The sequence below is a fragment of the Bufo bufo genome, chromosome 5, assembly GCF_905171765.1.
Source record: "Bufo bufo chromosome 5, aBufBuf1.1, whole genome shotgun sequence".
Classification (NCBI taxonomy): Eukaryota; Metazoa; Chordata; class Amphibia; order Anura; family Bufonidae; genus Bufo; species Bufo bufo.
In genome coordinates, this window is record NC_053393.1 from 194,159,479 (window position 1) to 194,186,151 (window position 26,673).

At 44.3% G+C, this 26,673-nt stretch overlaps 1 protein-coding gene across 2 annotated transcripts in view; it reads left to right on the forward strand.

Moving 5' to 3' along the window:
* The window catches only part of LOC121001433 (beta-Ala-His dipeptidase-like), a 63,923-nt gene that overhangs the window by 19,776 nt on the left and 17,474 nt on the right, over positions 1-26,673 (forward strand). For both annotated transcript variants that reach the window (XM_040432496.1, XM_040432497.1), the window contains exons 4-10: positions 7,122-7,265; positions 8,942-9,104; positions 9,262-9,350; positions 10,289-10,483; positions 10,961-11,045; positions 21,482-21,642; positions 23,648-23,812. In XM_040432496.1, the coding sequence (XP_040288430.1) occupies positions 7,122-7,265; positions 8,942-9,104; positions 9,262-9,350; positions 10,289-10,483; positions 10,961-11,045; positions 21,482-21,642; positions 23,648-23,812 (1,002 nt within the window). The remainder of the gene's footprint in view (positions 1-7,121; positions 7,266-8,941; positions 9,105-9,261; positions 9,351-10,288; positions 10,484-10,960; positions 11,046-21,481; positions 21,643-23,647; positions 23,813-26,673) is intronic.

The following is a 26,673-nucleotide window of genomic DNA, read 5'->3' on the forward strand; positions in this document are numbered from 1 at the left end:
ATCTGCTGTGTATCCACCTGACTTCTCCTCAACGCCACTGATGGTCCCAACCCCATTTATAAGGCAAGAAATCCCACTTATTAAACCTGACAGGGCACACCTGTGAAGTGAAAACCATTTAGGGGACTACCTATTGAAGCTCATCAAGAGAATGCCAAGAGTGTGCAAAGCAGTAATCAAAGCAAAAGGTGCTACTTTGAAGAACCTAGAATATGACATATTTTCAGTTGTTTCACACTTGTTTGTTATGTATATAATTCCACATGTGTTAATTCATAGTTTTGATGCTTTCAGTGTGAATCTACAATTTTCATAGTCATGAAAATAAAGAAAACTCTTTGAATGAGAAGGTGTGTCCAAACCTTTGGTCTGTACTGTATGTTGGCTAGCTCAGGTATTATTTTAAAAAAATATATTTACAAGAATACAGTAGGTGCACTACTGTGGTGAATGCAGTCAACCAAATCTGACTAAACCCTCACACTGATGTTAAAATGAGAATTTAGCCAATATATCCTTGTATTAAGGACATACTGGAGCCCGCGCACCCCATCAAGGCATCTCAAGTGGCACGGGACCTATCACTAACCTACCTGTGCCGTATGGGCAGTACCAGGGGCCGGTGGGAGAATTACGGGAGCGTAAGGTGACAGGTCCGACTTACAGCAAACAGTTCCCAGTTTCCTCCAGTGTGAAACCACACATACAATGGGAGGAGGGAGGAGGCTGTGAGTCCCACCCATGGCTGAATAATATGACGCAGGCCTCACAGGTGCACCTAAATGTTGCCTATGGATGGAAATCAAGGCACATTAAAATTTGGACCACATGTGCAGGATTTGCTCCCCCGGGTGTAGATGCACAACTGCATATGTGGTTGAGCATTTTCTGCCTCTTAAAGAGGACCTTTCACTAGATTAAAAAATCTAAACTAACTATACAGACATGGAGAGCGGCGCCCAGGGATCTCCCTGCACTTACTGTTATACCTGGGCGCCACTCCGTTCGCCCGGTAAAGCCTCCGGTATCTTCACATGTTAGGCTCCACCCAGTGGAGCCTGCCGGCGTCTCCCTCTCCCATGCTGTAGCGCTGACCTATCGCAGCGCTCATCTCATAGCCTGAGAGGTTTTTTTTTCTCTCAGGCTATGAGCTGAGCGCTGCGATTGGCCAGCGCTACAGCATGGGAGAAAGAGACGCCGGCAGGCTCCACTGGGTGGAGCCTAACATGTGAAGATACCATAGCCTATACCGGGAGAACGGAGCGGCGCCCAGGGATAATAGTAAGTGCAGGGAGATCCCTGGGCGCCGCTCTCCATGTCTGTATAGTTAGTTTAGATTTTTTAATCTAGTGAAAGGTCCTCTTTAAGACCACATTATTTTGTCATGTAGTTTGTATATGTATGCCTGGAGATGTATAAACTCCAAATTTGAATCTTCCTTGATTTCCATCCATAGGCAACATTTAGGTGCACCTGTGAGGCCTGCGTCATATTAGTCAGCCATGGATGGGACTTACAGCCTCCTCCCTCATCCCATTGTATGTGTGGTTTCACACTGGAGGCAACTGGAAGCTGTTTGTTGTGAGTTGGACCTTACGCTCCTATAATTCACCCACTGGCCCCTGGTACTGCCCATACAGCACAGGTAGGTTAGCGTTAGGTCCCGTGCAACTTGAAATATCTTGACAGGGTGCGCAGCAGTGGCGGATCCAGAGCCTGGTCTCGGGAGGGGCACTTCCAGATTATTTTCTGTCCGCCGCCACAAGACTACACAGTGTAGAGGTACTGTATATTGTGTGGCACAGTGTATGCTATATGTGTATAACATAAGCATATTTCACATGAAAACTTCCAATTACTTGGCTTGGCCCTTGGGGATCTCGGACACCACTTCAACACTCGGCCGGGGGCTCGGCGGAGCTGATGTTGTGTTTTATCCTAATGACAAAGATTTCATAATAAGGATTTGGAGAAGGGGCAGTGGGGTCGCAGAGCAGGGAGAGGCTGGTGCTGCTACTAGGGGGTCATACCATGGGGAAGTAATAAAGCCCCCCATAATGCCCAGTAGTAATAATTCTCCTTATAATAGACAGTGCAAAACATACCCCCTTGTAATGCCCCCAGTTGAGCTAATGTCCCCATAGTGCCCCAATAATGTCTCAGTATAAAATACCCCTATATAGTGGCCCCAGTAAATGCCCCCATAGTGCTCCTCTCACCCCTTCCTCCTAGTGCCCCCCATAATGTACCAGTATAAAATGTCCCATATATAGTGCCCTAGTAGATGCCCTCAGTGTCCCTCATAATTTGCAAGTATTAAATACCCCTTCTTAGTGCCCCCCATAGATGACCCCATAATACTCCTCTCCCCCCTTCCCCATAGTACCCACCATAATGTGTCCCAGTATAAAATGCTACTGTACAGAGCCTTCATATAAAATACCCCTTTGTGGCCTCAGTAGATGCCCCTATAGTGCCCACCAATAATGTGCCAGTAAAATGTGCCCCCAATCACGTGCCAGTAACAAGAGCACCCCCAATCACGTGCCAGTAACAAGAGCCCCCCCCATCATGTGCCAGTAACAAGAGCCCCCCAATCATGTGCCAATAACAAGAGCCCCCCCCTAATGTGCCAGTAACAAGAGCCCCCCTAATGTGCCAGTAACAAGAGCCCCCCCTAATGTGCCAGTAATAAGAACCCCCCTAATGTGCCAGTAACAAGAGCCCCCCTAATGTGCCAGTAACAAGAGCCCCCCTAATGTGCCAGTAACAAGAGCCCCCCCTAATGTACCAGTAACAAGAGCCTCCCTAATGTGCCAGTAACAAGAGCCCCCCCAATGTGCCAGTAACAAGAGCCCCCCAATGTGCCAGTAACAAGAGCCCCCCCAATGTGCCAGTAACAAGACCCCCCTAATGTGTCAGTAACAAGACCCCCCTAATGTGCCAGTAATAAGAGCCCCCCTAATGTGCCAGTAATAAGAGCCCCCCCAATGTGCCAGTAACAGGAGCCCCCCCTAATGTGCCAGTAACAAGAGCCCCCCCTAATGTGCCAGTAAAAAGAGCCCCCCTAATGTGCCAGTAACAAGAGCCCCCCCTAATGTGGCAGTAACAAGAGCACCCCCTAATGTGCCAGTAACAAGGGCCCCCCTAATGTGCCAGTAACAAGAGCCCCCCTAATGTGCCAGTAACAATGGCCCCCCCTAATGTGCCAGTAACAATGGCCCCCCTAATGTGCCAGTAACAAGAGGGCCCCCCTAATGTGCCAGTAACAAGAGGGCCACCCCTAATGTGCCAGTAACAAGAGGGCCCTCCCCTAATGTGCCAGTAACAAGAGGGCCCCCCTAATGTGCCAGTAACAAGAGGGCCCCCCCAAATATGCCAGTAACAATAGGGCCCCCTCTAATGTGCCAGTAACAAGAGCCCCCCCCAATATGCCAGTAACAAGAGGGACCCCTAATGTGCCAGTAACAAGAGGGCCCCCCCTAATGTGCCAGTAACAAGAGGGCCCCCCCCAATGTGCCAGTAACAAGAGGGCCCCCTCCCCTAATGTGCCAGTAAAACTATTGTATACAGTCAGGTCCATAAATATTGGGACATCGACACAATTCTAACATTTTTGGCTCTATACACCACCACAATGAATTTGAAATGAAACGAATAAGGTGTGCTTTAACTGCAGACTGTCAGCTTAATTTGAGGATATTTACATCCAAATCAGGTGAACGGTGTAGGAATTACAACAGTTTGTATATGTGCCTCCCACTTGTTAAGGGACCAAAAGTAATGGGACAGAATAATAATCATAAATCAAACTTCCACTTTTTAATACTTAGTTGCAAATCCTTTGCAGTCAATTACAGCCTGAAGTCTGGAACACATAGACATCACCAGATGCTGGGTTTCATCCCTTGTGATGTTCTGCCAGGCCTCTACTGCAACTGTCTTCAGTCCCTGCTTGTTCTTGGGGCATTTTCCCTTCAGTTTTGTCTTCAGCAAGTGAAATGCATGCTCAATCGGATTCAGGTCAGGTGATTGACCTGGCCATTGCATAACATTCCACTTCTTTCCCTTAAAAAACTCTTTGGTTTCTTTTGCAGTATGCTTTGGGTCATTGTCCATCTGCACTGTGAAGCGCTGTCTAATGAGTTCGGAAACATTTTGCTGAATATGAGCAGATAATATTGCCCGAAACACTTCAGAATTCATCCTGCTGCTTTTGTCAGCAGTCACATAATCAATAAATACAAGAGAACCAGTTCCATTGGCAGCCATACATGCCCACGCCATGACACTACCACCACCATGCTTCACTGATGAGGTGGTATGCTTAGGATCATGAGCAGTTCCTTTCCTTCTCCATACTCTTCTCTTCCCATCACTCTGGTACAAGTTGATCTTGGTCTCATCTGTCCATAGGATATTATTCCAGAACTGTGAAGGCTTTTTTGGATGTCGTTTGGCAAACTGTAATCTGGCCTTCCTGTTTTTGAGGTTCACCAATGGTTTACATCTTGTGGTGAACCATCTGTATTTACTCTGGTGAAGTCTTCTCTTGATTGTTGACTTTGACACACATACACCTACCTCCTGGATAGTGTTCTTGATCTGGCCAACTGTTGTCAAGGGTGTTTTCTTCACCACAGTTGTTTTCCGTGGTCTTCCGTGTCTTTTGGTGTTGCTGAGCAGACCGGTGCATTCCTTCTTTTTAAGAATCTTCCAAACAATTGTTTTGGCCACGCCGAATGTTTTTGCTATCTCTCTGATGGATTTGTTTTGTTTTTTCAGCCTAATGATGGCTTGCTTCACTGATAGTGACAGCTCTTTGGATCTCATCTTGAGAGTTGACAGGAACAGATTCCAAATGCAAATAGCACACTTGAAATAAACTCTGGACCTTTTATCTGCCCATTGTAATTGGGATAATGAGGGAATAACACACACCTGGCCATGGAAGAGCTGAGAAGCCAATTGGCCCATTACTTTTGGTCCCTTAACAAGTAGGAGGCACATATGCAAACTGTTGTTATTCCTACACCGTTCACCTGATTTGGATGTAAATACCCTCAAATTAAAGCTGACAGTCTGCAGTTAAAGCACATCTTGTTTGTTTCATTTCAAATCCATTGTGGTGGTGTATAGAGCCAAAAATGTTAGAATTGTGTCGATGTCCCAATATTTATGGACCTGACTGTATATAAAAAAACAAACCAAAAAAAACCACTTATACTTACCTCCATGGCAGCGATGCGATGCAGGCCTCTTCCGGCCTGTGTCCCGCGCTGTACGGCTTAGGCAGCGCGATGACGTCATCACGCCGCCTGCGCCGGCCTCTGATAAGATGCTGGCCTAGTGCCTGTAGCCTATCAGAGGAAGGGGAAGGGACACGCGCTCTCCCTCCCCTGCCCATTCGCTCTCCCAGCACAGCCATATCTCTGTCCTGAGGACGGCGATACAGATGACTATGGAGATGAGCGCTTCCAGCTGCCCCCCCCCCCACCTGGTGGATCCACCAGTAGTGTGCGGGCTCCAGTATGTCCTTAATATAAGGATATATTGGCTAAAGTCTCATTTTAACATCAGTGTGAGGGTTTAGTCAGATTTGGTTGATTGCATCCACCACAGTAGTGCACCTATTCGTGTAAAAGTTTATTTCATATAGTCAATTACATCCACACATTTTGCTATCTGGTGTAGGATGTCCTTGTGGCACTTGTGATCCGCTGCGGGCATCCCTCATTGCAAGCATTTTCTGCTGGGGATCGCCATTAGCAACGGACCACATGTGCTGGATTTGCTCCCCCGGGTATAGATGCACAACTGCATATGGGGTTGAGCATTTCTTGCTTCTTAAGACCACATTATTTTGGTTTTATTTTACCTGAAATCTCTACATTGTATTTGTCCTTCTAAGACTAAGGCTACTTTCGCACTAGCGTTTTTGTTGGATCTGGCATCGTTCAGCAAAAACGCTTCCGTTACTGATAATACAACCGTCTGCATCCGTTATGAACGGATCCGGTTGTATAATCGTTAACATACCAAAAACTGATCCGTCATGAACTGCATTGGAAGTCAATGTGGGACGGATCCATTTTCTACTGTGGCAGATTGTGGAAGAGAAAACGGATCCGTCCCCATTGACTTGCATTGGGGTTCATGCCGGATCTGTTTTGCTCCGCATCCCAGGATGGAAAGCAAACTACAACATGTTGCGGTTTGCTCTCCGGTATGGGAACGCAACTAAACTAAACGGAATGCATCTTGGAGCATTCCGTTCTGTTCAGTTCAGTTTTGTCCCCATTGACAATGAATGGGGACAAAACTGAAGTGTTTTTTTCTGTTATTGTGCCCCTATGACGGATCTCAATACCTGAAAACTAAAACGCTAGTGTGAAAGTAGCCTTAAATTGATTTTCCTCTCTACAACCCTCAAAGATTAGAAAATATCCTATTGTTTGAATAACCTATTGTTTTTATTTGAAACATATTCTTTAAGAATTTTTATAGAAGTTATTTTTTTTTTAAAATCTTGCAGATTTCGCAATGACCATTAAACCGAATAACATTTTAACAGTTTCTGTTCTGTAGATATCATTTTTGAGCATTCATATCATTATTATCACACGCAGGATAACAATGAAATATATACAGATAACACAGGATCCACCTCTCACAATAGATGATGGTTAAAGCTTATGTACTCCCCCTCCCTGCACAATGACCTATGCACATGTCTCAGAACATGTCCAGAAAACTTCATAGACATCAATAAACATCTTGGGAATCATTTATCAAACTGGTGTAAATTAGAGCTGGCTTAGTTGCCCATAGCAACCAATCAGATTCCACCTTTTATTTTGGTCTGTTCCTTTGGAAAATCAGAGAAGGAATCTGATTGGTTGCTATGGGCAACTAAGCCAGTTCTACTTTACATCAGTTTGATAAGATGCTCCAGTGGCGCAATAGGTTAGCGTGTGGTACTTTAAAGACATCAGTTTGATAAATTAGTCCCTCGTGTCTATTATGTCTATGGTCCATGTCACTGCTGTACTGTATATCATATTTCCAAATGCTGTTAGCAGCTTAGGCAAGATGACCACCTGTCAACTGTCTTCACACAGAGCCTTAAAGACTGGCTGACTGTTCCCAGTGAATCCAGTGATCCACAATTCCGTGAAGAATTGATTAGAATGGTCCACATGACTGCTGAGAGGATTCGCACTTTAGGGGCAACTGTGCAGCTAATAGACATGGGATTTGAAACCGTGAGTGTCATAATACAACTATATAGAAGTCTATAAAGTAGTTATGGTACTAATGCCTTTATTTAATGATTAGTAAAATCCTTTTTTTAATGATTAGTAAATGATTAATGATTATTAAAAACCTTAGGGTGCATTTCTACAACCATATGTATTTTGCGGTCCGCAAAATGCTGGTCCATAAAAAATATGGATGACGTCCTGAGTTTTGCAGCCTCTACAGAAGATCTACTCACCAACTCCAAAGTAAAGTTGCTCCAGATACTTCCAGTGATAAACTGGAAAGTTATCCTAAACAAGGAAAATGAAAGGAGTTGTCAGAATGTTTAATACTGATGACCTATCCTCAGAAAAGTTGAGAAGTAACATAGTCGCACACTGCTCGTAGGTTCTTTCTTTAGAATTTCATGGAGTCGGGTTCCCACCCCATGAAATGTATGAAGAAAAAACTTCAGAAAAAATCACAGTGAACTGTGGTTCCGTAGAAATATGCTTTGCTTTTATTGAATCTGCGGTCAATATTGATGTTACGTTTCGGCCAAACACGGCCTTTATCAAACTGGTGCCGCTACGATAAAGAAATAAGAATATCGAAATATAGTTGTAAACGCGCTCAATTGTAGGCGTGCGGCCTCATCTGTATCTCATTGGAGAGGGTCAGATACCTGGCACCCTCACCGATCAGCTGTTTTAAGAGGCCACGTTACTCTGTAAGCGCCACAGGCTCCTCGTAGCTTACCAAGCACAGTACCATCTATTGGATAGCAGCTGTGCTTAGTATTGCAGTTCAGACCCATTCAATTGAATGAGACTGATCGGAGCCTAGGGCATGTGACCAATGAATGTGACATCACTGGCCTAGGAAGAGGCCGCACTGGTCCTTGAGTGCCACAGTCTCTTTAGCCAATTAATGGGCGGGGGTGCTAAGAGTCTGACCCCCGCTGATCTCATATTGATGACCTATCCTGAGGATAGGTCATCAGTAATAAACACTTGGACAACCCCTTTAACTATAAACCTCATGTTTTTTAAAGGCTGTATTACATTGGCCGATATTTCAGCTGATAACCGCTAACGAAAAGCTCGAGCAAATGCTTAAAAATCAGCAATTGCCGGTAGCAGATTATGCTGTCTGATAGCCACCTGACACCCGTCAAACCACTAGACAGCACGGGGACAAGCGATAGCATAACGATCGCTCCTCCCCATACTGAGGAGATCGCTGCATGTAAGAGCACCGGTTTCCTCCGCTAGCGAGCAGGCGATGGCTGGTAGGGAACGCTTCCCTCCCGACAATCCCTTGCTGATCTGCCTGGCTAATTACAGGCTTAAGAGTTCTTTATGTTCTTTTCTTGAATTAATGAGATCAATTGTCTTTATATTATCACCGGTGAAAAAATAGGATTGTGGCTAGTATGGCCGTCTGGCAGTGGTATGTCATCCATTCAAATGTAGAGATCCATTACAACTTGAAGCTATCAGCTGTTGGGTAGTGGCTAATTTTATCCAGTGTTCTGCATGACCTCAACATCTAAAGATAAGTGAAAATTGGTATAGACATGCCAAGTGTCTATTTCTTCGAGTACTTGAACTCAGATTACACACTCAAGCCAACGAGTTAATTAGGTAAAAGAATATGACTAGACTACTGAAATATTAACTTTAACGTTTGCTCACAGTTTCATGGTGGACAAACCATTCAGTTCCCTCCAGCAATCCTGGCTGAGTTGGGAAATGACACTGAAAAGGCGACTGTTTGTTTTTATGGACATGTGGACGTTCAGCCTGCCAAAAAGGAGGATGGATGGAAGACTGATCCCTACACAATGACTGAAATGAATGGTTAGTACTTTAGTTCGGAACTTATTTCATTCCCACTATTGTACCTTTATTCGCCAGCGCTGTTGCATAGAAAAATTTGGACATTTTTATCGATATGCGGTTTACATGAATATTTCATATTGTCCGCTAATCTATTTCTAAATCTTCCCACTTAAAGGAAACCTGTATGGACGAGGCGCAACAGACGACAAAGGTCCTGTACTAGCTTGGATACATGCCATAGAGACGTATATTGCCCTGAAAAAGGTACAAATTATCTTTGTAAGGCCTCATGCACATGGCCGTTGCCCGGCCCGCAAACAGCGGGTCCGAAATATGCGGGCACCGGTCGTGTGCTCCCCGCATCACGGGTGTGGACCCATTCACTTGAATGGGTTCGCAATCTGGAGCTGCGGTACAGAACGAAGGCACGGAACCCCACGGAAGCACTACAGAGTTTTTTTGCAGTGCGGACGGATCAGGGACCCATTCAAGTTGACTGGATCTCGATCCGTCCCGGCCGCCGCACGGACATTACCCGTGCACTGGGGACCGCAAATTGCAATCACTACTTCTGTAAAAGTAGCCTAAGTCCTTATTCGGACGTCAGTTTTGTGGTGAATGTTATCCAAAACCAGGAATGTATCATCCATCAATATAAGATACAATAGAAAGATCTGCGCAGGTTCTATATTTTGGTTCCGTTCCTGGTTTTGGATACCAATCACTGATGCAAAACATTAAGGTAAATAAACACAATCATGATAACTGACAATTTCTCAACATTTCTATCTTCTGCATTGGATTTTTTTTGGATGGTATTTGATAATAACCTGAAGTTAAAGAGGACCTTCCACTGGTCCTGACATTACGATATTAGTAATAGTACCTGGCAGTGTAGGGCATAATGTGTAGATGCCCGTGCGGAAATGATTTTTCAGATGCACTGCTCCGTTTCCCCTCTGTGCCCCCCGTTCTCTTTTGCTGCCGTGTATACTAATTAATAGCATTGGTACAGGGAGGAGGAGACGGCCATGTTTCTCAAGGGGCATCTCCTTCTCCTTGGCTGTGACGGTCTCCACTGCAATTGAGCACTATTTGTATAATGCTGTTCTTTTCCAGATGCAATACTTCTCAGTCCATCATTGAGCTAATGAACATGAAAGACTACCCGTAAATATATTTTTATTTCTTCATTATTTTAGGATATCCCTGTAAATTTGAAGTTTATCATAGAAGGAGTAGAGGAAACAGGTTCTCCTGGTTTAGAAGAGCTGCTAAAAGGACAAAAGGAGTTTTTTTCAGATGTTGACTATATTGTCATTTCTGATAATGTGTGGCTTAGCAGCAAGCCTGCCCTTACATATGGAACTCGAGGCAATGCATATTTCTTTGTCGAGGTAAATATATCATTTTTGATGATTATTCTAGCTGTACCACCTGCATATGTACTGAATATCAATCAGAAAGAGAGCATACCTCACAGGAACACTACATATATAGATGCTTCCACCTCAGAAATACATAGATGAGTAACCACCTGGGATGATGGTCTCGGTTCAGTTCACGCTGGTATTTTTGATGTTATTCTGTCTAGTTTTTGTTAAACAGATGCTTTTGCTAAGCTCATAGATTTTTCACTGGATGTTTTCTTATAGAAAAAGGCAGCAGTTGCTTAAAAAATATGGACACCTGATGTTAATTATTTTTACCATTAAAAGCAAGAAATGAACACAAATGGAAGAAATCCATTAGCATCCACTGTGTTTTCTACTTCAAAATGTGAAAATAGGCAAATAGAGCAAAACATATAAAGCATTTTTCAGTATAATATAATTTAAAATATTTAATCTTGTATTGCTCTAATTTATTATTAGGTGGAAAGTGGAAAGAAGGATTTACATTCAGGAACTTTTGGAGGCATCATTCATGAATCAATGAGAGATCTAGTATATCTTTTAGGTAATATATGATATATGGTATGTCAGTTACTAGTCTGTTTTATCCATCCATCAACCCATTCATTCATTCATTCATTCATTCATCCATCCATTGAGCTGAATGTTTTAACTCTCTTTCCCTTTGGTAAGTATTATTTGGTGCCCATCAAAATGCTACACTTTATATTAAACTGTAAATTATAAATTAAAATGTGCCAGAAAAGTGGCAAATGGAAAATAGGACTGGTGGTGTGTGACATATTTATGATAGATGTGTGCTGCCATTAAAGACTATAGACATCTTTGGGCACAGCTGTTTTGTTATCGCATTTTACTCATTTTTAACTCAAAATAATTTTTTCTGTTGGTCCTTATTAAAACTTTTTAACAATTATTCTTCTACAGCTTTCAGTTTCTGTGCATTTGCAAACTAGCAGGATTTCTGTGTACCTTGAAACTGTCAGAGAATTACACTGACAGCTCGATCTGTAACCCTTATCTCTGAACTCCTGACAGATCATAAACACTCTTTATTGCTAAATTCAGTTTGATTAGAAATTAGCTTAAATGAGGGCTACAGATTGAGCTGTCAGTGCTATTCTCTGACAGATTCCACGTGAAGTGGGGAGCCTGCTAGTCTGCAAATGCACTGAATTTGAAAGCTGTAGAAGAAAAATGATTGAAAAAATAATAATTTTTAGTTCAAAATGAGTGAAATGTAAAAATAAAATAGTCCCCACAGGTGTCCATAGCCTTTAAAGGGACTCTGTCAACAGGAGCATGGGCAATAAAGCAAGGCCACTTACAAATAGGCTTAACTCACCTGAAGAAAACCATTTATTTAGGCTACTTTCACACTTGCGGCAGAGAGATCCGGCAAGCAGTTCAGTCGCCGGAACTGCCTGCCGGATTAGGCAAAATGTATGCTAACTGATGGCATTAGTAAGACTGATCAGGATCCTGATCAGTCTTAAAAATGCCTGATCAGTCGAAAAAATGCATTGAAATGCCGGATCCGTCTTTCCGGTGTCATCCGGCAAAAACGGATCCGGCATTTATTTTTTCACCTTTTTTTCAGTCTGCGCATGCGCATACCGGAAGGACGGATCCGGCATTCCGGTATTCTGAATGCCGGATCCGGCACTAATACATTCCTATGGGAAAAAATGCCGGATCCGGCATTCAGGCAAGTCTTCAGTTTTTTTAGCCGGAGATAAAACCGTAGCATGCTACGGTTTTCTCTTTTGCCTGATCAGTCAAAACGACTGAACTGAAGACATCCTGATGCAAACTGAACGGATTACTCTCCATTCAGAATGCATGGGGGCATACCTGATCAGTTCTTTTCCGGTATAGAGCCCCTGTGACGGAACTCTATGCCGGAAAAGAAAAACGCAAGTGTGAAAGTAGCCTTAGTCTTTACTTAGTAAATCAGTGCCTATATTCTGCAGAAGTTACAATTTATGCAAATTAGTAGTTCCATATACCAAGGGCATTCGGGAAAAATTGTTAGGAAACATTCTTTCCTGTATATTTACTTGCATATAAAGTGCAAGTGTCACGGCCTTTGGTTTGTGCTGTGACACTGTTGCCACACTTGCGGTTGCCCGCGGCAAAATTTTGCTGTGAGAGCATGCAGTGGCAGTGTCTCGGCCTTCTGGGTGATTGACGTGACATGGTTGCCATGCATGCTGTTGCCGGTGGTAACGTGTGGTTTGGTATGCTTGGGTGTGCACTTCCCCTTTAAGTGGCTTCCTTCCTCTGTCTAGTGTAGAAAGGTTTAACTCCCTTCCTAGTGTTTTGTGAACACTGGGTTTATGTGTGTGTGGGTGTGGCTCCTTGGGCTATTTAGCCTCTGCTGGATGCCTGAAGCTGAGGGTTCCTCCAGCCTTGGTGTATGCTGGTGGTTTACTGTTCCTGGCTTTTACCATCTGTCCAGTGAGGGCCACCCTTGTGGTCATTGATGTTATTATGGTGTCTCTCTCCCTTCTTATCTTTTGGTTTGCGTGGGTTATGTTCAGGGTGTTGTATGTCTTGTGTTGTGTTACATGGCTGGTGATGTTTGGTGTCCAGCATGTTTGCTAGACATTCCCCTGTCTCACGTTTATTGCAGCTATGGATGTCCTGGGTTCCTGTGTGGTTGTGGTTTGTGCTGTGTCCTTTAATGTTGGTGTGGACAGTAGCACTTGTGCACGGGTTCCAGTCAGTGTGTCTGTGGCAGGTAAGTGTGTTATGGGTTTCGCTTACCTGCGAACTCCATATGCTGTGTGTGTTCCCCTCTCCTTGCAGCCTGGCCTCAGATAGAGACTACTGTTCCTCCATGACTGGGATGAACATGTCGTCTCTTCCTTACTCCTTGGTGAAGGATTACCAGGGCGACTCAGGGTCTCTAGGAATCCAGAGTATAAGCCGTCCTACCATCGGGGTCCGCTCATACGGTGAGGAGTCAGGGAGAGGATTAGGGACGCTTTAGGAGGTGACCTGCTCCCTTATTACTCCTTTTGGCCAGGCTGATCCCCTTTTACCCTTTGACACCGTACGGTGGGGGCTTTCCCCCACTCCCCACCGTGACAGCAAGTGCTGCCAAAAATTACAAGGAAGAGGCACTCCAATACAACCTGTATATCACATAAAGGATGGCCTCATTCACATTGTGTTACAATGGTACTCCTACACTCATAAAGCATATGCACTAAGTGAAAGGGCTGCCAAAAATTACAAGGAACCGGCACATCAATACACCCTTTATTACACATAAAGAAGGGCATCATACACACCCTTGAAAAATTATGATTGATGGCCTGCTGGTGACCCTCAAAAATATTAGGAGCAAGGGCCTGCTGGTGACCCTCTAAAACATTAGGGGCGAGGGCCTGCTGCTGATCTGACCATCTAAAACAGTGATGGCCCGCGGCCTGGTGGACCTTTTTATCCGGCCCGCAGAGCTGTCCGGAGGCAACAGGAGTGGAGATGAGGGCTTCCATTGTGAAAGCGCTTATCTCCATAATTATCTATATCGCCGTCCTCAGGAAAGCGATACAGATGAATGGTGCGGAGGAGCAGGGGAGAGGCGTCTCCCTTGCCCATTCCTCTGATAGGCTACAGGCCTAGTGCCTATAACCTATCAGAGGCTGGTGCAGGCGGCGCGATAAAGTCATCGCACCGCCTGAGCCGTACAGAGCGGGACACAGGCCGGAAGAGGCCTGCATCGCATCACTGACAGCAGCATAAGGTAAGTATATGTGTTTATTGTTTTTATTATATTCATAGTATACTGTGGCAAGAAGGGGGGTGGGGGCCCCATATACTGGCACAATATGGATTGGTACTATGGAGAAGAGGGGAAACACTATGGGGGCCACTATGGAAAAGAGGGGAAGCACTATGGGGGCCCTATATAATGCCAAAATATGGGGGGGCACTATGGAGAAGAGGGGGAAGCACTATGGGGGCCCTATATACTGGCACAATATGGGGGGCACTAGGGAGAAGAGGGGAAGCACTATGGAGGCCCTATATACTGGCATAATATGAGGGGCACTATGGGGACCCTATATCCTGGCACATTATGGGGGGCATTATGGAGAAGAGGGGAAGGAGCACTATGGGGGCATCTACTGAGGGCCCTATGTACTGGCACGCATTATTGGGGGCTCTATGGAGATGTGGGGGGGAGGAGCACTATGGGGGCATCTACTGGGGGCCTTATATACTGGCACTCATTATGGGGGGCTCTATGGAGAAGTGGGGGGTAAAGGAGCACTAAAATTAAACTAAACCTTTAATGTTACGAAATTTAAATTTCATTTATATTAATTCACAGAAACGCGCTATCCATCTACTCTTGGTCTGGCCCCCGGGTCCAATATATGAACCCATTGTGGCCCACTAGTCAAAAAGTTTGCCCACCTCTGATCTAAAACATTAGGGGTGAGGGTCTGCTGCTGAGCTTACCCACTAAAACATTAGGGGCGAGAGCCTGCTGCTGATTTGACCATCTAAAACATTTAGGGGCAACGGCCTGCTGATGACCCTCTAAAACATTAGGGGTGAGGGTCTGCTGCTGAGATGACCCTCTAAAACATTAGGAGCGAGGGTAGCCTAATAAGCATGTTGATATGATGGAGAAGGAGGACTAGAAAAGAAAGATTGCACCATATACCCTTTTTTTGTGGTGGAAGGGGTGCATGGGAATACAGTGTATTCAATACACCATAAAAGCCACATTTAAAGTGCCTTTATGTTCAGCTGCTTTCCTCTGGTGGAGTACAGAAGTCAGGGGCAATCCAGGCCTTGTTAATTTTGATAAAAGTCAACCTGTCAGCATTTTCAGTTGAGAGGCAGATGCGCTTATCAGTTATTATGCCCCCAGCAGCACTAAATACCCGCTCTGACAAAATGCTGGCGGCAGGGCAGGCCAGCACCTCCAAGGCGTAGAGTGCCAGTTCGTGCGACATGTCCAGCTTGGAAACCCAATAGTTGTAAGGCACAGAGGAATCACTGAGGACGCTGACACGGTCTGCTATGTACTCCTTCACTATCTTCCAAAACTTTTTCCTCCTTGTGACACTAGGCTGCGCATCAGGGAGAGGGTGCTGGCGGGGTGTCATGAAACTGTCCTAGGCCTTGGAGAGTGTTGCCCTGCCTCTGTTGGAACTGCTGTGTGTTCCCCTCGTCTCCCCTCCTCGGTTGTCCAAGGAACTACGTACTCTGCCACCAGCATTGTCAGCTGGAAATTTTTGGAGCAATTTTTCCACAAGGACCTTCTGGTATTGCACCATTTTGCTAGTCCTCTCCACCACAGGAATGAGAGATGAGAAGTTCTCTTTGTAGCGGGGGTCGAGAAGGGTGAATAACCAGTATTCAGAGTTGGCCAAAATGCGTATAACGTGAGGGTCACAGGAAAGACAGCATAACATAAAGTCAGCTATGTGTGCCAGAGTCCCAACAGACAAGACTTCGCTGTCCTCATCAGGAGGATAACTCTCAATCTCTTCATCCTCCTCCTCTTCGGCCCATCCACGCTGAACAGATGGAATAAACCTGATATTCGTACTACCCTCTGTAGCGGAGACAACCGTCTCCTGCTCGTCCTCCTCACCATCCAATTCGCGCTGAGAAGATGAACAGAGGGTGGTCTGGCTATCACCCTGTGTACTGTCTTCTCCCATTTCCACCTCTTCCACATGCAAAGCGTCCGCCTTCATTGTGAGCAGCAAGCATTTCAGTAGACACACAAGTGGGATGGTTACGCTGATAATAGCGGCATCGCCCCTCACCATCTGTGTTGATTACTTAAAGTTGCGTAATACCTCACAGAGGTCAGAAATCCATGCCCACTTGTCGCTTGTGAAGAGCAGAAGCTGACTGGAAAGGCGACAACCATGTTGCAGCTGGTATTCCACTTCACAAAGCCTGGCCAGCATGTGGAACGTGGAGTTCCAGCGCATGCTCACCTCGCACAACAGTCGGTGAGCTGGCAATTGCAAGCGCTGCTTTCCGCCATCAGGCTGCGGAAAGCCTCAGTGTCCGGGCCTGCGTATTGGATAGGTTATTGGCCAGCATGTAACACAGGGGAAGAGGAGGCAGTGGTGTGACCCGCAGAAACTGATTGTGGACTCAAGCGTTCGGCCAAACCTATTAGGATGCTTTGATGCCATGTGGCGGATCATGCTGGTGGTGGTGAGGTTGCTAGTGTTCATGCCCCTGCTCATTTTGGTATGGCACAGGTTGCAAATGACAATTTTTTTATCGTCCCCACTTTCCTCAAAAAAGCGCCAGACTGCAGAACACCTACCCCTTGGCAAGGGAGATTGCCGCAAGGGGGTGCTCCAGGGAACAGTTTTGGGCCTGTTTGGTGTGGCCCGCCTTCTCCCTTTTGCCACCTCACTGCCTCTTTCAGCCTGTTGCGGTGCTGCGGATCCCTCCCCCTCTGTACTGCTGTCCTCGCACGGCTTGCCACCTTCCCAGGTTGGGTCAGTGATTTCATTGTCCACCACCTCCTCTTCCACTTCCTCACTCTGGTCATTCTCCTGACTTGTTGACCTAACAAGAACCTCATTTATTGACAACTGTGTCTCATCCTCATCATCAGTGATGAGCGGCAGGGGTCATATTCAAATTCGTGATATTTTGCAAATATTTTGTAAAATATACATCATATATTTGCGAATTCGTATATTTGTTATATTCTGCATTTTTTTTAACGCAAAAAACGCAAAGGTAATGATCATGTAATATGTGAATATTACACACTCAATACAGGCGTGGGTCAAAAACTAATATATAGCACTATAGAATAAAGTGCTATATATTTGTTTTTAGAATATTCGTCATTTTTTCCATCTGAAGTGAACACATGATTCCTCCCTGCTTCTTACTTGTGGCCAATGACGTCATTGGCCCACAAGCAAGAAGCAGGGAGGAATCATGTGTTCAGGTGGAAAAAAGTGACGAATATTCGTCATTACGAATATATAGCACTATATTCTATAGTGCTATATATTCGTTTTTTAGAATATTCGTCATTTTTTTCATCTGAAGTGAAAACATGATTCCTCCTTGCTTCTTACTTGTGGGCCAATGATGTCATTGGCCCACAAGCAAGATGCAGGGAGGAATCATGTGTTCAGATGGAAAAAAATGACGAATATTCGTCATTACGAATATATAGCATTATATTAAAAAAATTCACAAATTCTTGAAGTGCGAATATTCACGATTAAAATTTGCTATTTGAATATTTGCGCTTAACACTACTCATCATTAACCTTTTGAGACACTAATTGCTGTTGACTTATTGGCAACTGTGTCTCATCGTCATCCACCTTGTGGAAAACTAATTGCCATTCCCCACTGTCATCTTCTTCTGACTGTGGAAGCTCAAGAGTTTGGGAATCAGTGCACAAGATCTGCTCATGTCCCTCTTCAACCGGACTTGGCGAGAGGCCCAAATCAAGGAATGGCGCTGAAAAGAGCTCCTCGGAATATCCGAGTGTGGGATCACTTGTTTGCCAAGACTCTCCATGGTGGGAGGAAGGAGGATCAGGGTGAGGATTCTGTTGACCAGACTCTTGGCTACTGACTTTGTGGAAGACAGGGTGGTGCTTAACCGACTGGAAGCATTATCTGCTGCAATCCAACCGACCACCTGATCGCACTGGTGTGACTTCGAGAGTGGTGTCCTGCGCCGCCCTGCAAACTAGGACATAAAGTTAGGTATCGTGGATGAGTGTGTTTCTTGGGCTCTCGCAGCAGGCACAGTTTCACCGCGCCCAGGGCCACGGCCTCTGAGTGCACCATCAGCAGCACGGCCACTTCCCTATCCCTTACTGCTCGCCTTGAGCATATTAAATAGTATATATGCTTGCAAGTTTGTCACACATACAGTAGCGCAGGTTTTGTAAGTGTATGCGCAAATAAATGACACTGAATGTCACAGATATTTAGGATGCACAAATGTTATACAGGAAATGTAGCGCAGGTAATGTAGCTGTCACCAGCGGCGAAAAAATGACACTGAATGTCAAAGATATTTAGGAATGCGCAAACGTTATACAGGAGATGTAGCGCAGGTAATGTCGCTGTTAGCGGCGAAAAAATTACACTGAATGTCACAGATGTTTATGATGCACAAACGTTATACAGGAGATGTAGCGCAGGTAATGTCGCTGTCAGCAGCGGCCAAACAATTGCGCTGAATGTCACAGATATTTTGGATGCGCAAATGTAACACAGCAGATGTAGCAAAGGTTGTGTCACTGTCAGCAGCGGCCAAACAATTGCACGCAATTTAGCGCAGGTTGCGCTAGTAATATATATTGCAGCCAGATAAAACAATAATGGACTTTTGGGTCTCTAACACCTTTCAAGACAAAACCCTACCTAAAAAAAAATAAACAATTCCTGTCCCTACACTATTTGTCCCTTCTGCTGCAGCTCTCCCTGACTAAGACTGAGCCGAACCATGTGTCATCAGGTGCTATATAGCACCCGATGACATGTTCCGACCAGCCAATCACTGTAATGCCAGTAACCAACATGGCTACAGCATTACAGTGAGTGGCAGTACTTCCCCGCACATTTATTGGCTGCGTAGCAGGCAACAAACATGCAGGGAGGACACTCGAGTATCGCGCTTGAGCACACACGGTGTTCGGTCGAACACCGTGATGTGCCGAGCATCTCGATGCTTGAGTCAAAATGGTGTTCGGCCGAGCATGCTCGCCCAACACTAGGTACCGCCCTACCAACAGGATAAAACCTTAAAGATGGGGGACTCCATACAGGAAACTAACCCTGGTACACTCTGAACCAACCCTACATTGTCCCAACGGTCTCCTCCATTCACATTTATCAGGGGACGTATAAATGGCAGGGAGAAGGGGAACCATGCTCAGGCAAATCTGTCATCATTAGTAACGGCCTGTGTTCTGAGTAAGTGGCTTGATTGTGAGCCTATTATCTATCTTTTACTTACATGAAATTGCATTTTGGTTTATATTCTTGTTGGAGAAACTTACAAATTGGTTTCCTGGGCATTGCCCACAAACACTATTTATAGGTCTCCTGATGAACCCAAATGGTGGAAAACTATTGGGACAGTGTAGGGTTGGTTCAGAGTATACTAGGGCTAGGTTCCAGGTTCCTGTTAGTAGGGGTATCTAGGAATTATTTATAGACAGTACTTTTCTCCCCCTATTTCTTACCCCCTATTTGGGCCTCCCTCTGTCACTCTAATGTGCACCTTTGAATTTTTGTATTGTGTCTTTGACCTATATGTATGTTTGTTTTATTTGGGGCCTGTCGTTATTTAAACAATATTAATTGTCCGGTTGTCTGTCTGGACCTTTTACCTTTAGTGAGCATTAACACGACCGTGTTTTTCTTCCGTGTCCGTTCCGCGTCCGTTCGGCAATTTTTGCGGACAATGCATGGATCCATTCATTTCTATGGGTCCGCAAAAATTGCGGAATGCCTTTCATTGTCATCCGTGTGCTGTCCGTTCCGTGTGTCTGTTGTTTTTATTTTAGAACATGTCCTATACTTGGCCGCAAATTGCGGTCCGTGGCCCCATAGAAAGTCATTGGGTCCGTAAAAAACGGATAGCACATGGAAATGCATCCGTATGTCATCCGTGTTTTGCGGACCCCTGGACTGAAAACATTCTAGGAAACCCCATTTCAGTTTTTTGCGGACCGTGAAAAACGGATGACACACGGAAGCACCACGTCCATATTATACGGACTTACGGAACGGAAACAGAAAGATAACTGAAGACATACGGAACACACGGATCCGTGATTTGCGGACCGCAAAACCAACACGGTCGTGTAAATGCTCCCTTATACAATTAGGCTACATTCAGAAGTCCGTGGTGTGTTGCGGACCCGCAAACTGCGGGTCCGCAACACACCAGCCCGTCAACCCCATAGAAATGCCTATTCTTGTCCGCAAGCTGCGGACAAGAATAGGACATGCTCTATCTTTTTGCGGAGCTGCGGACCCAAAATCGGGGCCACGCTCCGCAATTGCATCTGCAGACAGCACACTGTGTGCTGTCCGCATCCATTCCGTCCCCATAGAGAATGAATGGGTCCGCACCCATTCCGCAAAATTGCGGAAAGGATGCGGACCCATTTTGCGAACGTGTGAATGGAGCCTAAAAGTTACGTTTTATGTTTCCATGCACTCAGTGATGTTAGAATATTTTGACAGGGTTTACATTTATATCTATTAATCCACTTTCAGTGATATGTTTAATTTCTGCAGAATAGAGGCACTAATGTACTATACAAAGACAGCATTGTCTTCAGGTGAGTTAAGACTAGTTGTGAGCGGACTTGATGTTTTGTGCAAGCGTCTGATGACAGGCTCCCATGAATGATACAAAAAATGAAAATCAGACATCAGCCCTGTACCTCACATGGATACAAAGCTGTCCTTTATCAGGGGGTATGTCCCTTCTCCTGCAGTTCTCTCCAACTGTCACAGCTTCTAAAAGAAGATCACGCTAGTGGCAGCTGAAGGATTGAAAAAAGTATGTGCGTCCACCTCAGCCAGGTAGACAGAGAAATAAGGAAAACAGCTGGTGGCGCTATACAGATAGATTTTCTAATTTCAGAAAAGTACACAAAGTATTCAGATCCATTTGCTGGTTTCAAAAATGTTAAATATTTTTATGAGACAACCCCTTTAAACTAGACTAATTTCTGCCAAATATTGGACCAACTTTTCCTTGAAACATGCTTTTTTCAGTGCTACTAGAGGTATAGTTGGCCTGTGCTACAGAACCTCAACTGAAATCATGTGTCCCACAATATGGTTGACAATACGATACTGTAAACCATTTATGGACTGAAATGCACATAGTCATTTGCATGAGGTCTTCCTGTTAGACTAAAATTATATATTTCTCATAATTTCTTTTTAATTGAATCTATTTGTTCTTGTTCACAGCAAGTCTTGTAGATACATCTGGGCATATCCTCATCCCCGGGATTTATGATGATGTTGCCCCATTGACTGAGGAAGAAAGTAAACTGTATGAGAGTATCGAGTTTGACATGGAGGAACATAAAAATAACACAGAAGTGAACACATTTTTATATAACACAAAGGTAAGAGATGTCTCTAGTATATCCCATCTCTTCCCTAACTATTATCTTTTTTCCATCATTACTAAATACCCATAAGCCACTGAGACAGTAATATGAGTGGCTTTTTTTTAGAGCGTGTATTGTAGATATAATACCTGAACCTCCTGTGTCATAGTGAATCCAGTTTTGATGAAACACAGGAGGTCTAGCCTTCCAGGTGTTGTGTCTGTCATACAGGTGCCAGAGCCACCCATGCAGTTTTTTGAGTCACACACAGGCATGGATCCAAAACGATGGAAATATATAAAGAAAAGACTGATACTTCTTGTCTCTTGTCCGCTGTATTTGGCTCAAAAATCTTGTATTGAAAACCTCTTTTTGAGCCTGATTGAGATGGCGGGGAACAGGTGAGTATGGGTTTTATCCACAGCTACAGAAGGATTAAAATGTAAAATATTTAAAAAAGTTAAAAAAAAAGAAGTTTGACAACCCATTTATCTATGGAAAACTAATGAGATTCAGTTTCTATAGATGACCACACACAGGCATATATTTTTTTTTACCAACGATAATGAACAATGAGACGTCTGCATTCAAGCTGCCAGTGGTACATGGAGTTCAATGCCTTCTCTTTCATACGTGGGTCTGGAAATAAAGTTCCTCCTTGTGGAGACTGCCAAGTTAGCGTAGGGAGTCCAGGCAGTGCTCCCTGGGATAAATGTAGGCAAAGTAGTTCTCTCTGAAGAAATAACACTGTCTCTTAGGTGCCACCAGTTACTGCTCTATAAGTTAATGTTTGACCTTTTAACAGACCTGGGAACATGACTGGGGATGCAAGCCACAGCAGAACCATCTATTTTCTTTATGGAGAATGTTCTAGTTTGGCTTGTAGACCGAGTCATGTTCCAAGGCCTGTTAAAGGGTCAAACACCCCAATAGAGATACAGTTTACTTTCTTCCAGGAGAACTACTGTACTTTGCATACCTTTCATATGTAAATAGAGAAGGATTATGTATATATATATATATATATATATATATATATATGCAGGAATGGCTGCATTTATAATACAAATAGCAATGGTACCGCACACCTTATCGTGCGAAGGTGCCCACAAAGGACTCTTCGGTCCAAATATTTACTGCAATAAATTTGCGGCACAATTCTGTAGGGATGCAAATCAGGTCCCATTTATTAATTCATATGACAATTTCACATTATTCTCAGCATGGAAATCCAGATTCTTTCAAGCGACATTTCGGTCGATTGCAGACCTTTATCAAGCCAAATCTAGAATGGGCAGGAACGAGGTGAAGAACGGTGGTGCCACCGCACACATGCATGTATAATACATGCAGACCTGTTATTAAACTGTGCACAGCCCTGGAAGAAGGGTGTGCATTATGGACTTTCTATAGTATGTTACTAGGTATTTGCAGGTCTCTGTGGCAGGCATGAGAGGTGGGCATCCTGGGAAGAACAAGCCTAAAGAGGGTATTAGATTTCCCTAATGTTGTCAGGCAAGTATTAGAACATTTTGCTGCCCAGATGCCACACAGTAGACAAAGATTATTAGAAAACCACTTTTTTTGAGAAATATTGATCTCTTTAGGCAATATTCAGTACATATCCAGCATCAGCAAGAGAATGGAGTTTGATATCTTTCAAAGGCAGGTCCAAGTGCCACCTTGTGGCTATAAGTGGTAATGTTTTTTATGTATCCTGGAAAATGTGCGACAATTGAGCTCACATTGTGCTCTAAAGGGTCTGTTTTGAGGTTTTTATCAGGAGGTATTCCAGATGAAACTTTAGCTCAGTCTGCTTCAATATTCTGCATAGTAAAACAGAAAAGTTATTCCCAGTGTATACCACCCAACACAGGCCAAAGTAGCACTCTAATGGGAGCGTACAGGGATGTTTAACGTACAAACCAAAAGCTTTCCCAGTGCATTTTGCAAAAGAGCAAATGTGGAAGGAGCCTTACTCTAAGCATGCTAGCGAAATAACATTTCACCTTTCATGCAGGAAGAGATTCTGCAGCACATGTGGAGATATCCCAGCCTTTCCATCCATGGAATCGAAGGAGGATTTGCTGGAATTGGGACCAAAACGGTCATACCTTCGAAAGTCATTGGAAAGTTTTCGATTCGACAAGTTCCAAATATGCAAATCCCTGTTGTAGAAAAGCTGGTGAGACAGAAATATATCTTTACTTACCGTCTAATGCATTAAGGTGTATGATGAGTCCCACAAACGGCACAATGCTACAAGAGCTGAATCGCAAAGTATTACAATATTACTTCTCTTCTATGAGTCAGACCTTATGAGCATGTCAGATCTGTGTGCAGAGAGCCTGTATGGTAGCACATGGAGTCCATGCGGCTCCTCCATATTAGGGAGCTGAAGGCTTTGTGGATGGCATATTACGGCTCTCCAAAATGTGTAGGCCTTACTGTGCATGAGGCATAAGGCCTTATTCAGACCTCAGTATTTGATCACTATATTTCATCATTTTTAAGCCAAGATTAGAAAAAAAAGATATATACATTTCCATTATATTTCTTCAGTATTTAAGATCCACCCCTATTTTTGGCTTAAAAAAGACCAAAACTACTGATCAGTTTCCGAAGATTGATTGAAGCTTTGAGGTAATCCTCTGGTTATAGTCCATTCTACCATCAGAAATTCCTGGACCTCATTTGGGCAAATGGCCAGAGCCCTCATTTATGTCCCCCATTGTGCACCCTATTGCATACATTTGTGGGCATCCGAAAAGGTGAATATAATAAGAGGAGGGGTATAAGTCTTTTCCTTATACAAAGCAAGTGAATATGATAAGAGGAGAGTTGTGTCTTTTCCTCATACATTTGCTACTTTTAGGATATTCTCCTGTCTTTGTCCAAAAGAAAAAGCAAAAACTATATAAAACATCCATGTGTGAACCTGGCTTTAATCATGTCCCTAACTCATAGCTCTAAAATCAGAAGCTCATTTACAAATGATAATTTATGAACTAGTTTTGGAGATCCAGTTAAAGGGGATTTCTGACATTTACATATAGATGACCTATCCTGAGGATAGGTAATCAATATTAGATAGGTGGGGATCGACCTCCGGGGACCTCTGCCAATCAGTTGTAAGAGGCCGCGGTGCTCCATGCTTAGGTCCAGGGGCGTTGCTAGGGTCTGAAAACATCCGGGGCACAAGCCCACTGTATCACGCCCCCATGAAGCCATGCCCCACCCCATGAAGCCACGCCCCCATCACCTGGGGGGGCCTTCACAGTAGTTATTAACCCCTTTCAGCAGTCCCCCCCCTTCACAGTAGTTATTAACCCCTTTCAGCAGTCCCCCCTTCACAGTAGTTATTAACCCCTTTCAGCAGTCCCCTCTTCAGTGAATGGAGGACTGCTGAAAGGGGTTAATAACTACTGTAAAGGGCCTAGCCGTCTGGGCAACCCCACAGATCATCCCCTCAGTAATCTGTATCCTGCAGTAACTTAACTTTAAATCAGCGCTCATCTCATTACTATCTTGACTTACACACTCAGCTCCAGTAACAGGCAGTGCGGGCGGCGCTCACTCACTGACGTCACGTGCCTGCGCCGCCTAAAGGGAGGAGCAGGCGCGTGACGTCAGTGAGCGAGCGCCGCCCGCACTGCATGTTTCCGGAGCTGAGTGTGTAAGATAGTATTGAGATGAACGCTGATTTAAAAGTTCAGTTACTGCAGGATACGGATTAGGATGGCAGGGTCGGTGTAGAGTAGCGCTGCGCAGCGCACCGCAGAAGAGTCAGCATAACATTCGGGGCACTGGTCAAAACATCCGGGGCTCAAGCCCCGAATGTTTTGACCTAACGACGCCCCTGCTTAGGTCTCTTCCTAGGTCATGTGACATCATATTCATTGGTCACATGACCTTGGCACAGCTCAGCTCCATTCAAGTGAATGGGACTGAGCTGCGATACCAAGCTGAGCGATGGAGGTGCTGGGTGTCAGACCCCTGACAATCTCATATTAATGACCTATCCTGAGGATAGGTCATCAATATGTAAATCCCAGAGAACCCCTTTAAAATTCTAAAATAAAAAGGGTACCTGCCTTTTTATATATATTAAAAGCTACGACTTAGACCAAAAGGACTAAGCATTGTTTTTGTAATTTTCACATAAGAGTACTTTTAGAGCATTTTTCAGTCAATCTGCAGCAGAGGTCCCTAACAAAGTCTGTAATGCAAATGTGAACTTAGCTAGTTAGGGGCAGGTCATATATGGTTTATGGTGCTCATACACCTTCAATAGCTGTTGGTCAAATGCTTGTTCAGCCAACAGCTATCTCTCCCTACTCCCCCACACACATACATGCTCTGCTCGGCCGATGGGGAGCGAGGAGAAAGCCGCAGCCTATCCTTTTCTTCCTCATATGTTGGGTTCAGCCAACCATATTCTAATGTGTATGGGGGGCCTTTAGTTTATTCAGACATATTCTGCAACCTATCTATTTACTTCAATAAGGTAAACCGAGTCCTAAAAATAAAATTTAGGAATCTGGTTTACCTGCATTGCGTCTGCTTACAATTTTTTTTCTTTTGAAGAGCTAAAATATGTTGCAAGGAGCCCTTATCTGCATTCTGTTGTGCACACTGTTTTACCACTTCAGTGTAAACCTAATAAATAACCTTTTACCTTCATTGTTGGGGTAGATTATAATCCCATATTTGCAGGCCAAATATACATTGTCTCATTATCTCAAATACTTTCAAATTAAGTGCAAAGTAGAAGGACATTAGGAGGAGGTGACAATACCTTCCTTTACCTTCATTAGCTCTATTCAGTCTTTTATGCTTAGAATGGATTCTTTAAAGGGTTATTCTGCTTATATAAAGTTATTTCCTATATAAAGGATAGGCAATAAGTATTAGATCATTTTGGGGGACTCCTACTGCTGGGACCCTCACCAATCATGAGAACGGGGACCCCATACCGCATGGAGGCCTCTCCCGAATGAACTAGACTGCTGGTCTTCCCTAGAAATAGAGCGGTTACATGCATGA